This window comes from Physeter macrocephalus, chromosome 11 (assembly GCF_002837175.3).
Source record: "Physeter macrocephalus isolate SW-GA chromosome 11, ASM283717v5, whole genome shotgun sequence".
Taxonomy (NCBI): Eukaryota; Metazoa; Chordata; class Mammalia; order Artiodactyla; family Physeteridae; genus Physeter; species Physeter macrocephalus.
Genome location: NC_041224.1, coordinates 60,032,800 through 60,045,546, shown reverse-complemented (window position 1 = coordinate 60,045,546; position 12,747 = coordinate 60,032,800). Strand labels below are relative to the sequence as shown.

Below are 12,747 nucleotides of genomic sequence, written 5' to 3'. Positions count from 1 at the left end.
CCCTGCATCGGCAGGCGGACTCTCAACCACTGCGCCACCAGGGAAGCCCAGGGACTTTTAAGTTTAAGGACAATTACAGAACTTTTACTATAACACAAAAATAAACACTGCATTTGAGAAAATAAGCACAAGTCATAAGGAATATTTGGTATAGATATCTCAACTAAGGTATTATATAAACAAAAATCATTTAGAATATAATAATGGTGATGACATATGTTAAAAAAGAGACAACTGGCCCAAAATGGAGTCACCTGTGCTAAGCCCAAGTCACCAAACTAAGACTTAAAAGTACGTAACCTAATTACAGTTTCAGCCTCTCCCAGGAATATAATCTTAACCACTCAGTATGGGATTTCCTGGTCAGCATTAGTCACGTAATCCACCTGATAGACCCTGCTGTCCCCCAAAGGAAGGTGACCTTGCCTGAAACAATCAGCTCTTAGCTAAAATAACTTCCTTGTCCTGCCTCCTGCCTACAGAAGTCTTTAGTGTCTTTGTGTCTGCTGGATGGGATAGGCCAATCAGATCTTTAAAATTTACTCAGATGAATTTCGTTTTTTAACACACAAAAAGATCCCAGTACAAATGTGCAGGAAGGTGGATGGGAGAGAAACAGTATAAAACAGTGAAGGAGCATGGGCCTTGCACAAGGAGAAGCTGAACTTATTTATATTCCATATTCACATTCATACTAGCTATAAGATCTTTAGCATGTCTCTTAACCATAGCTTCCTCATCTGAAAGATAGGCATGATAATATCTACTTTACAGAGTGATTATTAAAACCAAAGAAAATTAAACACCTTAAGCATCTAGTGTATAGTGGCCACTTAGAAATGGAAATGATTATTACTATCACTGTGATCACATGCAGTAACATTTCTCAAAGAGCACCATTTGTACTTCCCAAAAGTACATTTTTGAAAATACACCTTTGTGTGTGGTTATGTCAGAGACATAATGAAAGTACACTGATGTCAGTAATGTACTCTCTGCAGTGAATGCATGTGAAAAAACTAGAACCCGTGTGTGTGTATGTGTATTTTCTAAAAATAAGCATGTCACATTCTCAGGAGAGTTAGCCAATCTACTATTACTAGTGCTAGACCTTTCAGCAGACAATCCTACTCTGCCTTTCAAGGTACTGATGAGCCCTGCTCTAAATTCTCAGGGCACAAAGACTCTCAAATAAGTTAATGAGAAGTAAATGGGAAATTGACTTTTCCTACTCTGTGCTCGTCTGAATGCAACGCTCTGTTAATCATGCCATCCTTCTTGTTCTCTTTCCTCCTACCCTAAATTAAAACTATTGGCCCATACAGATATTTCACAGTTTTCATTACGACGAAAAAATATCCTGGTTAAAGTTGAGGTCTATCAAAAACCTACAACCTAACTATTGGCTGAGATTAGAGTCTCACTGAAAAGCAAGGACCCTGATTCCATCATTTCCACCATAATACCACTTTGCATTTGTATAGAACTTTTAACTTTTCAAAGGGCTTTCACATCACCCCATTTGGTCATTACAATGACCCTGTGCAGTAGAAAGGACAAGTATTATTATCCACAAGTGACAGATGAGGCAACTACAGCACAGAAAGGTTAAATGTTTTGCCTAAGGCCAGGAAGCCAGAGGAGAGCAGCAGTCTCCTTACTTCCAGTCCAATGCTCTCTCTTTTCGCTAGACCACTAGAGAAGGTTTCGTACACAGACTGCAAACTCAGAAAAAATAAAATAAAATGAATAAGAGAAAATAAAATAAAAATAAGAGAAAAGAACAAATCAGGGCTCAGGGAAGCTATGTCTCTTCATTGTCATTGAATTATTCAAGCTTAGTATTAAAGTTTTAGAAATGTATCCTTTTTTCCTGTTTACTTCAGTCCTGAGACAAATGTCAATGCAAATTTTCACTGAAATTTGAAACACAAAAGAAAAGTCATTTCGGGATATATTCAAATCACTTAGATTCAGTAAGTAACCCTGTAGTTCATTTTGGGGTGGGGTGGTTAGTGCATAAAATAACTGAGAGTACATCTTAAATCACGTATCCATATTAAGCCTGCAGCTACATTATAACTATAGTCTGTTTGTAAGGGTGAAAGAGATCTCCAGTTGAAAGTAGATTTTGAAAAATTTTTTAGAGCCCAGGGGTTCGTTTTTAATGAGCCGTTACTTTAAGTACTGCATAAAAAATACAGGAAATTGATAGTCCATTTAGTCTGCACCATACCTAATGCAAAAGTCATTAAGATGCATTATTCTTAATGTTCATGATATGATCAGTAAGTGTCTTTTGAAAAGAATGCCCTTAACTTTCACGTAAGGAAATCTTTAAAAATCTTATATATTATATAGAAAAATGTTATAGCAACTGTGATTTATTTTTATATCTTCATTATGCCAAGAAACAGCATCCTCAATTACATTAACATTTTTAAAATAGTCCTCATTTGTAATATACTTACATATGACAGCATTGCCTTCATTTCTTCATCACTTCTCACTGTAATTCGATCACCATCTTCATCTTCATCTGTTTAAAAAGCAACATAATACAAGTGATAAGATTTGCATTTCTTAATGTACAAAAACTATGTTATCTGGGAACATAATACAACTGGTTTGTACACTTGATATCCAAATCCTCAACACCATATTTTGTGGATGTTAAGGTTATTGGTTTGTGGTTTTGTTTTTCTGTTTAGAATACAACCAGAATCTCAATAAAGAACTAAAAATTTTAGGAACAGTTGAAAATTAAAATATTGCTCATGTCATTCAAGACATGTATCTAAGTTAAAGTAAATATAGGGACTTCCCTGGCGGTCCAGTGGTTAAGACTCCGTGCTTCCACTGCAGGGGGCACAGGTTCAATCCCTGATAGGGAAAGTAAAATCTCCCGTGCTGTGCGTATGGCCAAATAAATAAATAAATAGAAATTTTAAAAATAAAGTCAATATAACTGGAGTATGACTGAAGAGGTTTGGTTTGGAGAACTTTAAAATCTGAAGAAAGGCTAGTTTTATTTAACTATTAGTACTTTTTCCTTTCCCACACGGCACCCCATCCCTCTATTTCTCCATTCTTACTCTCTCCCAGGCAACCTGTCATGTCATAATAGTATGATAAAAATGGCTAACATTTACTGAACACTACTGTACACAAGGCACTGTGATTTATGCTCCATACCCCCTTAAAAGCCTCACAATAATTCTATGATATGGACAATATGACTTGATTACTATCATTCCCTTTTTACAGAACTGAGAGCCTAGTATAAGGTTAACTTGCAAAGCAACTCTAATACAGTTCTCCTCATAACTCACTTGATCTTGTAGCTCTCTTTATATTTCTGAACTGTTTCAATTGTACTGGGTACTCTCTGACCATAGTAAGCTTCAAATGGTGATTCATGCTATTGTTGAATAATTTAACGGTCTTAAGACTGGAGGATACAGACTTCCCTGGTGGTGCAGTGGTTAAGAATCCGCCTGCCAATGCAGGGGTCACGGGTTCAATCCCTGGTCCGGGAAGATCCCACATGCCACAAAGCAACTAAGCCCGTGCGCCACAACTACTGAACCTATGCTCTAGAGTCCGCGAGCCACAACTACTGAAGCCCGTGCTGTAGAGCCTGTGCTCCGCAACAAGAGAAGCCACCGCAATGAGAAGCCCGCGCACTGCACTGAAGAGTAGCCCCCGCTGGCCACAACTAGAGAAAGCCCACACACAGCAACAAAGACACGATACGGCCAAAAATAAATAAATAATTTAAAAAAAAAAAAAAAAAAACCACTTAACCAGAATGGATATATTTCAGTAAGTAGATCACCAAAGCAGCCACATCTAGAAACAATGTACTTACTTCATTGATCCTTCTCTTATTTAAAATAGTTTTGAAATATGTCTTCAAAACTATTTTAATAACCTGAAGATAAACCAAGTGAAAATATCAGATCTCATTTTTAGGCCAAAATGGAACTGGCCATCTGATTACTCGCTCATCTATACTATCTGCCAGGCAGGACCCAGAATGACTTTTGGCTATTTCTAAATATTTACTTAGCTACTCCATCCTTCTAAAGATTAAGATCTGTCAACAGGATAACAGCATATGTGGTAGACTTTAAATGTACAGTTGAAAGAAAAATGCTAAGAACCTTTTGAGCAATTGCAGCATTGCTGGAAGACGTACACAGCCTCCCAGGGGGACAACTTGGAAGGGGCAGGCTCTCTCTCATTTGGATGCTTCAGCTCTGGTGCACTAGTTAAACTGAGTTATTATTTTTTTGGTCACTCTTGGGCATCTAATTGCTGATTTGGTCAGATGCAGAAATCCTGATCCCAGGCCTGGGCAATAAGACAAATCTCTCACCATAAAGAGAATAAGCTAGCATGACACACTCTGGGGACTCTTACTGAGAATACTGGGGGAGTTCAGTTCAGCACCTGGATCTTAGCCCACCACACCTCAGCAGGCCCTCCCTCCTGTCTAGCCGCAGTTCTTAAGATATCCCCATTTGGTGACCACACCATGGGAATCCTAGAAGGGAGCTTGTATTCTCCCTAATTAGCCTATTTCAGAGCAAAATGCTACCTTCTTTTTCTCTCCCACAGCCAATAGCAATCTGACATCATGAGGGAAAGCAGCACTTGAGCCTGTCCTGCTCAGTGACCAAGCCAACAGCTCTCACCGGGGTTTTCTCTCCAAAGTAATTGTTCCTGGATCCTAGATACAGGTTCACTCCTGCAGAGTTTCCCAACTCGATGTAAATCAGTATCATCAAGTCACACTGTCTGAATATCTACATAGCTAGGAGCTGTCACAGTCACCACTGGTATTATCTACCAAGAGCTGCCTATTTTCAGTATAAAAGGCACACAATGGTCACTATCAGTAACAAAGAAGGCGCATTCCTAGGGAGGTTACATATATAAAGGACTACAGAAAAATCTAGCATTTTCCTTCCCTCTTTTTTTTTTTTTTAAAGCTACAGACTCTATAGAGCCAAACTGGGAGAGAAATGCCATTCTAATTTTGGAAACAGAGGGAGTTTCTATAGAGGTTCCAGAAACTAGTATTTTCAAGGTTAAGTCAAAAAGCTGTCATACAAATGCAGGAAACAAAGGGGATTTTGGAAACGGAGTTTCTATAGAGGTTCCAGAAACTAGTATTTTCAAGGTTAAGTCAAAAAGCTGTCATACAAATGCAGGAAACAAAGGGGAAAAAACAGACATTGTATAAAGGAATATAATGTTACATATTACCACACATGAAAGCACTTTACATTTTTTGTTTTAAAACCAAATCAAATTCTCAATTTGGATGTGTACTAAAATGATTTGTTCTATGAAGTCCTGAACTTGATAAAATTTCCAGTCTGAACAAAGTAGCTTTTTGTAAATCTCATTTCTACACTAGAGCTAGCTACCGAGATGGTGGCTACAAAGGGACAGATTATATTCGAATTTCAACTTACACAAGATCTCAATAAGGTATTGTTCACACGGAATGAGGAAGTGCTTGGAGTTCAATAAAACAGGTGAAAAACCTTTTTATAATTTGTAAAGAGAAGGCACAGATTCCAGAAAAAATCATTTAAATCACATCTCTCTAAATCAGTAACAAGAACAACAACAACAAAAAGAATTCTCTAAGCTCTCAAAGTCAGGGCTTGAATCTTTAAGGCTACTTAAAACTAAAGATTCTCAAATTCTAAAATTCTATGAAATCTCTGAAGGATTATTTCAGTTACCGGAAATAATCTGGTAACTGTGAGGGAAGTCAGTTAGCAGACTAATCTCTTACTAGCAGTTCCATAGAAAGCAGCTATGAAACACTAAAGGGCACTTTGCTTTAAGTGGACAGAAAACTGAGGACAAAAGGCCAGAACAGCTTTTGATGCAAGCCTAAAGTGCTGGAGCTGTCCCATAAGGAGACAAGGTAAATTGAAAGAGGCATTCTAATAAAGCCTGAGGATAAAATCAGGTTTATATGACACAGTGATTAATAGTTTTATGGATTAGTAAGAGCCTCCATTTTAGGTAGGTACTGCTCTCCTTTACAGATTGCTCTTTGGAGGACTGTCTGCTTCATTCTTTAATATCTGTAATTAGTAGTTTTAATGAAGACTCCTCGTTCTTGTCAGAAAGGTGACTGAGTTGGAAAAGTAATTACACATAAGAGAAGACTAATGATTCTGGCCCAGAGGCAAAATCCAAGCTATCAGATGCCCTCATGGCAACCCAAGAGCAAACCATTGGCCTTGACATTTAAAATTAGAATAGACTTCTCTCTAAATACAAGGAATTCCAAGGAAGACATACAAATGGCCAACAGGTACAAGAAAAGGTGCTCCACATCTCTAATCATCAGGAAAATGCAAATGAAAACCACAATGAGGTATCATCTCACACCTGTTACATAGCTATCGTCAAGAAGACAAGAGAGAACAAGTGTTGGTGAGGATGTGGAGAAATGAAAACTCTTGTGTGCAGTAGGTGGGAATGAAAATTGATACAACCATCATGGAAAACAGTATGTGATTCCTCAAAAAATTAAAACTACAACTACCATTATGATCCAGCAATCGTACTTCTAAGTCTATACCCAAAGGAATTGAAATCAGAATCTCACAGAGATATCTACACTCCAATATTCATTGCATCATTATTCACAATAGCCAAGATATGTAAACAACTCGTGTCCATCAATGATGAATGGATAAAGAAGATGTGTACACACACCCACCTAGGCACACACACAAACCCCCACACACACCAAGGAATATTATTCAGCCATGAAAAAGATGGAATCCTTCCATTTGTGACAACATGGATGAACCTTGAGGGCATTATGCTAAGTGAAAATAAGTTAGAGAAAGACAAATACTGTATGATAGCACTTATACGTGGAATCTAAAAAACCCAAACTCAGGGTTACCAGGGGCTGGAAGGTGGGGAAATGGGAAGATATTTGTCAAAGGGTATAAACTTCCAGTTACAAGATTAACAAAGTCTGGGGATCTAATGTACAGCATGGTGATTATAGCTAATAATACTGTATTACATACTTGAACGTTGCTAATAGATCCTGAATGTTCTCACCACAAAAAAGAAATGGTAATTATACATCAGGATGGATATGTTAGCTAACACTATGGTGGCAATCATTTTGCAATATGTAATGATCAAATCAATGCGCTATACACCCTAAACTTATACAACATTATGTGTCAATTATATCTCAGTAAAGCTGGAAAAAAAATTTAATAGACAATGAATTGAGAGGAATGAGAAGTTAGTGAAGGGTAAGAAAGTAGAAATACATACCAAGCAATTTATATGACAATAACTTAAAATACTTTTCTGAATAAAAAGTTGGATATACACAGCCAGCCCATCTAGCAAAGACTCTGGCTGGGCCTATCAAACCGGATTAGCTATAAAAAGTACACTAACTGGAAACATAAATCATAAAAAACTTGCTAAAATGGCACAAAGAGTTTCAAAGGTATAAATATGTTGAAGAACACTAGAAAGCCATGGCACGAAGTAGAGAGAGCAGAAAAAAATAATTTGAACTCTTTTTGTCTTACACATGGAGGTTCTTTGCCCTCTGACCAAAAAAGCATTACTAGATATGACCAAGAAGGCAGAGGAGGGGGAGCACTCTGATACACTGGTTCACAATGAGAATTCCAGGCTTCTCCAGCTGCCTGGAGCATAGTAATATGATTTTCCAGCACATTAGGGAAGCAAAAGTAGAACCAGAAAGTCTAAGTACTGGCTGGATTTTGTTAATGTCACTTAAAATGGAGGCAAAAATCCTAGCAAGATACCAAATAGAGTGCAGCAGATGGTAAACAAATATTATGAAGCAATCTTCACAAAATCTGCAGTGTGTCACAAATATACAAAATGGCAGAGTTTGGGAAGAGACAATCATAACAGGCCATATGTTGTTAGCGATTTTATTTCAAGCAACATGCAATCCACACGAGAAACGAAGAGGAGGAACATAAAGGTCCAAGAGCAGAGACGCAGCCTCAGGTAAAGGGCGGTCAGAATGGCAAGCAGAGTGCCTACTGAGTAAACAGCACAAAAACATCAGACTCTGGGGAGCGCTCAGCCAAACGGCACCCAGTGCAGCGGCAGGGCTCAAGCGGGCTTTCAAGAAAAACAATTTAGCTTCTACCTAGGGTAACAGAAAGTTAAGGCAATACTGTACTTTATATGTCATTTGTCATATTACTTCAGTGCCAGGTAAGAAGAGTCAATTAGAACTACAGCAAAGGCATTTTTCTAAGGCAAGAGGAAAGAAATGAAAACATAACTGTAGAGGTTAAAAAGGCACCAATAGGAAATTACCAGAAAAGCTGTCAAGTTTAGAACCCTTCTCAGGTGTGGAATCTAAGATCTGGTCAGGACCAGAGGCCATAGTTTCTAAAGCTAAATCCTCATATCCATGAATTTTAATTTAGCTCCATGCCTCCCACCTCCTGATTCCTTCTTTACTTCTTTGCTTCCTTTTTCTTTCCAAAAAATATTCAAGTGCCCACTATGTAGCAGGCAATGTTCTGGACACTGGGGGTAATAACAGTGGAAAAAGGAAAACCCCTGCCCTCATGGAGTTTACACTCTACTTGAGAGAGACTGAAGGGTATGAGGGAGTGAATCATGCAGATATCTGGGGAAAGAATGTTCCAGGCAGAGGGGACAGCTCATGCTAAGGCCCTGTGGCAGAAGAATACCTGGCATGCTTGAGAGACTGAAAGAAAGCCAGAGTAGCTGCAACAGATTGAGAATAAGATGGGGGAGGGAGAGAGACGAGTTCAGAGAAATAATGGTGGGGCAGAGTTGGGGGAAAATGAGGAAGGGCAGGGCCTTGTAGGGCATGTTAAGGACTTGGCTATCACTCCTGAGTGAGAAGGAAACCACTGGAGGGTCTTGACTGTAGTGATCTCACTTAACTTCTAAAAGGATCTCTTTGGCTGCTGTGTGGAGAAGAGGCTATATGGAGGCAAAGCAGAAACAAGGAGACGAGTTAGAGGACCACTGTCCTAGTCTAGGTAAGAGATGATGGTGACCTAAACCAAATTGAGGTTTTGAGCAGTCACCACATGCTGGATCTATTTGCTTGTCCTTATTACTTCATTCCTTCAACCATCCATGCATTCCAGAAACAAAAATTGAGTCTACTATCTGCCAGGTACTATGATGGGTTTCTAGCAATTCAAAAATGAGCAGCATTATCTACTGCCCTCAAGGAACTAGCCTGGTGCTTGGGTAAAGGACTTAAACTTCTTAATTCTCATGTAAAACAGCCAGACTACTAACACCTACTACTAATAATAATAATAACTAATAAGACTACAAATACCTACTACTAATAATAATAACTACTCTCATAAGACTAAAAAAGATTAGGACTTTTTGCATCAATGATATTTCAAAACAAAATTTCAATAAATTAAAGCTCTCTTCAAATCGTCTCAAATTCTAAGGATACACAATTAACTCTTACATGTTAATTTTTAGACTCAGTGTACATCTATTGCGAATTACAATTTTTCATTAACCTACCCAGTTTTTCTTATAAGCAACCAGTTACCTTTTACACATGCTATACTGTAAGAAAATAAAACTTCATTTTTCCCAGAATTTTTCCAGAAATTCATAAAACAACTGAAAAGGAATCTATTCAATGAAAAGTGAGTATAAAATGGTCACAGTTAAAGAAAAACAAATAAAGATTTATCCTATAGTCCCATTTTCTGAACCAAAACTCAGACACATGGTTTGACCAGTGTGAAGATACTTACGAGGGCTACAGATCAGAATATGTGACGTCAGAGTATCATGGAAAAGTAGGGCCATATGGTATTTATAGGTATAAGTCAGTGTTTGTCTACATTGACTTAAAACATATCTTTCACGCCAACAGTAAGATTTTACTGTCCAGCAATACCAGCCCAACAGTAATTTTACAGCAGTAACTTGTCTAGAGAAAATCCAGGGAGAGGAACACATGTAACAGATATGCACAGGAAACTCATTAGTGGGCACAGTTGATTTCCATCACCTCACGTGTTGGTGTACTCATTAATCTGTTAATAAAATAGTGAAAATCAGCAGGGATCTTTGGGCCTATATGAATGTCAAGCTCCTACAGCATACGTAGGGCCCACACATGCAAACATTCAAGATTTTTCATGGTTATGGAATTTAGCTTCATCTCAGAAGTGTTCTCACATCTGGGAAAAGACAAATTATTCAATAACCAGTATGGAATCAACTGTCTATCTGCTTGAAAAATAAAGCTGGATCACCATCTGACTCCTCCTTTCACCAAAATAAACTGAAAGATGGTACAAAAAAAATCTTCTGCCTTTGCAATAAAAACACATGCTGTTTTATTAAAAAAAAAATCCACACAAAAACACATACAAGCGTACATATTTATAAATGTGTATGTGTATTTAACCCCATTAAAGTAGGAAGAGAAAAGAATTTGAATTAATGTTTTTTCAACATCCTGGAATGTGGACCTTTCTAAGCATGGCATAAATCCAGAAGTCACAAAATACGACAAATTCGTTCTTGTAAAAACTTTAAACTTCTCCATGGAAAAAAAGAGAAAAAAAGACCAAAACAAGCTTAAAGGAAAGCAATAAACTAAACAAAAATATTTATAACATCTAAGACAAAGGGGAATTTTCTTAATATTGGAAAGCTCTTATATAAATCAGAAAAAGACAAATATCCTAATAGAAAAATGGGCAAAGGTGATAAATAGTTCACAGAAATTAAATACAAATGGCCAAAATATAAATGAAAAGATGCTCAAGCTCATTTATAATTAGAGAAATACAAAATAAAAATAAAACAATAATACAATAATCTTTTTCACATATCAAATTGACATCAACTAAAAAGTTTATTGGACTCAAGAGCTGGTGAGGGTAGAGAGAAATGGGCATTCTCAAAAATTGCTGGTGGGAGTGCAAATTGGCTCTACCTTCTAAAGAACAACATGGAAATACCTATCAAAACATAAAATATGGGTACTCTTTGTTTCGGTAGTTCCAAATCCTAGTAATTTATCCTACAAATACATTTCTACAATGTGGAAAGCCATAAGAGAAAGCCATAAGAGACAATGCTGTTGACTGCTGCATTTTTTCTAATACTACTAAAAAACTGGTAACATCTTAAATTTAAAACTGGTCCATCAACAGGTTAAATTAAGTCATACCCATAAAATTAAGTATAATGTAATTATCTAAAAGAATGAAGTTGACTTGTACACACTGATGTTAGAAAGAGGCCCAACACATACTACTAAGTGGGGGCAGGGGAAACTAGTTGCAATCCAGTATATATTATATATGAGAAAATTTCTGGAAGGATACAGAAGAAACTGTTAACTAGGGAATTGGGGAGATGGGGGCTTTTACTTGTTGCTTTATTTCGATACTGCTTGCATTTTTTTTAAAGATCATCTATACCTTCTTAACTAAAGGAAAAAAAATCAGACACTATTTATTGAAAGGTAGTACTTTCATTTGTGCTCTTATTGTAAGGGAGAAAGGACCTAAAAGTGGTAAAAAAAAAAAAAAAAAAAAAAAACAACGAGGTTTAGGGCCATCAGTCCAAGAGGTAAGTTTGGCACAAATGGGACTCCCTCCCCTCATTCACTCCTAAATCCCCTTGGAAACACCATCCCCTGGGATAGAAATCAGAAAGAATATAACCACTATAGACCCTCTGCCCCCTTGGGACGTAGGGCCCAGTCAAGTGTGGGAATTTGAATTTGGAGCCTGAATTGTCCACCACCAACCAATTACATCCCACGCCTGCACAACGGCAAAAATAATCCAAAAAAAGCAAATTACTTACTAAGCTTTAGGTTACATGCATTTTACAATTCTCTTTTGAATACGGACATATATAACATTCCATCTTATTCAACAAGGGTATTCCTACAAGGCACAAAGTACACTCGTCCCTCAATATCCACAGGGTATTGGTTCCAGGACCACTCCCCTCATCCATAGGAAACCAAAATCTGTGGATGATCAAGTCCCTTATATAAAATGGCATTGTACAGTTTGCCCTCTGTATCCACAGGTTCCGCATCCACGAATCGGGCAGGTGTGGAATCCAAGGATATAAGGGGCCAACTGTACTAAGAAGAAATCAAGAGTGAAATAAAACATGGTTTCTGTCACCAAGTCATTCAAAATCTGGCACACAACCAACCGGAAGGGAGGCCCAATAGGTTATGTGCTCTAGTAAAGTGCCCAGAGAGATTAACCACACCTGCGGGGATCGGAGACTTCACTGAAGAGACGGCATTTCTTAGAACTGAATTTTCAGTAAGAGAACCTAACCTTTCCCCTCTTTTCCATTTACTCAACTCTTTTTCTCTATGTAAAACAGGTAAATTTGACACTGTACTTTCTCTCATTGCTTAATTCATATCACTAAATATAACACCTCCTTTGTATAAGTTAGTGTTGGGTATACTCTGTAGTATTAAATATATTACTATAAATATCTTAAAGTTTTATTTATTCAGGAGTTGTTCCATCATACCATAAACAACTGAACGCTCAAAAATTTCAACAAATTAGCTTATAAAATACATCTTTCCAACAATTTCTTTTTTTTTTTTTTTTTTTTTTTTTTTTTTTTGTGTGGTACGGGGGCCTCTCACTGTTGTGGCCTCTCCCCTTG

General features: G+C 37.5%; 1 protein-coding gene across 12 annotated transcripts in view; it reads right to left on the bottom strand.

The window, feature by feature from the left end:
* MAP2K5 (mitogen-activated protein kinase kinase 5) overlaps nt 1–12,747 on the bottom strand; it is a 281,510-nt gene that overhangs the window by 258,340 nt on the left and 10,423 nt on the right. For all 12 annotated transcript variants that reach the window (XM_055088056.1, XM_028494957.2, XM_055088057.1 and 9 more), the window contains one exon: nt 2,472–2,539. In XM_055088056.1, the coding sequence (XP_054944031.1) occupies nt 2,472–2,539 (68 nt within the window). The remainder of the gene's footprint in view (nt 1–2,471; nt 2,540–12,747) is intronic.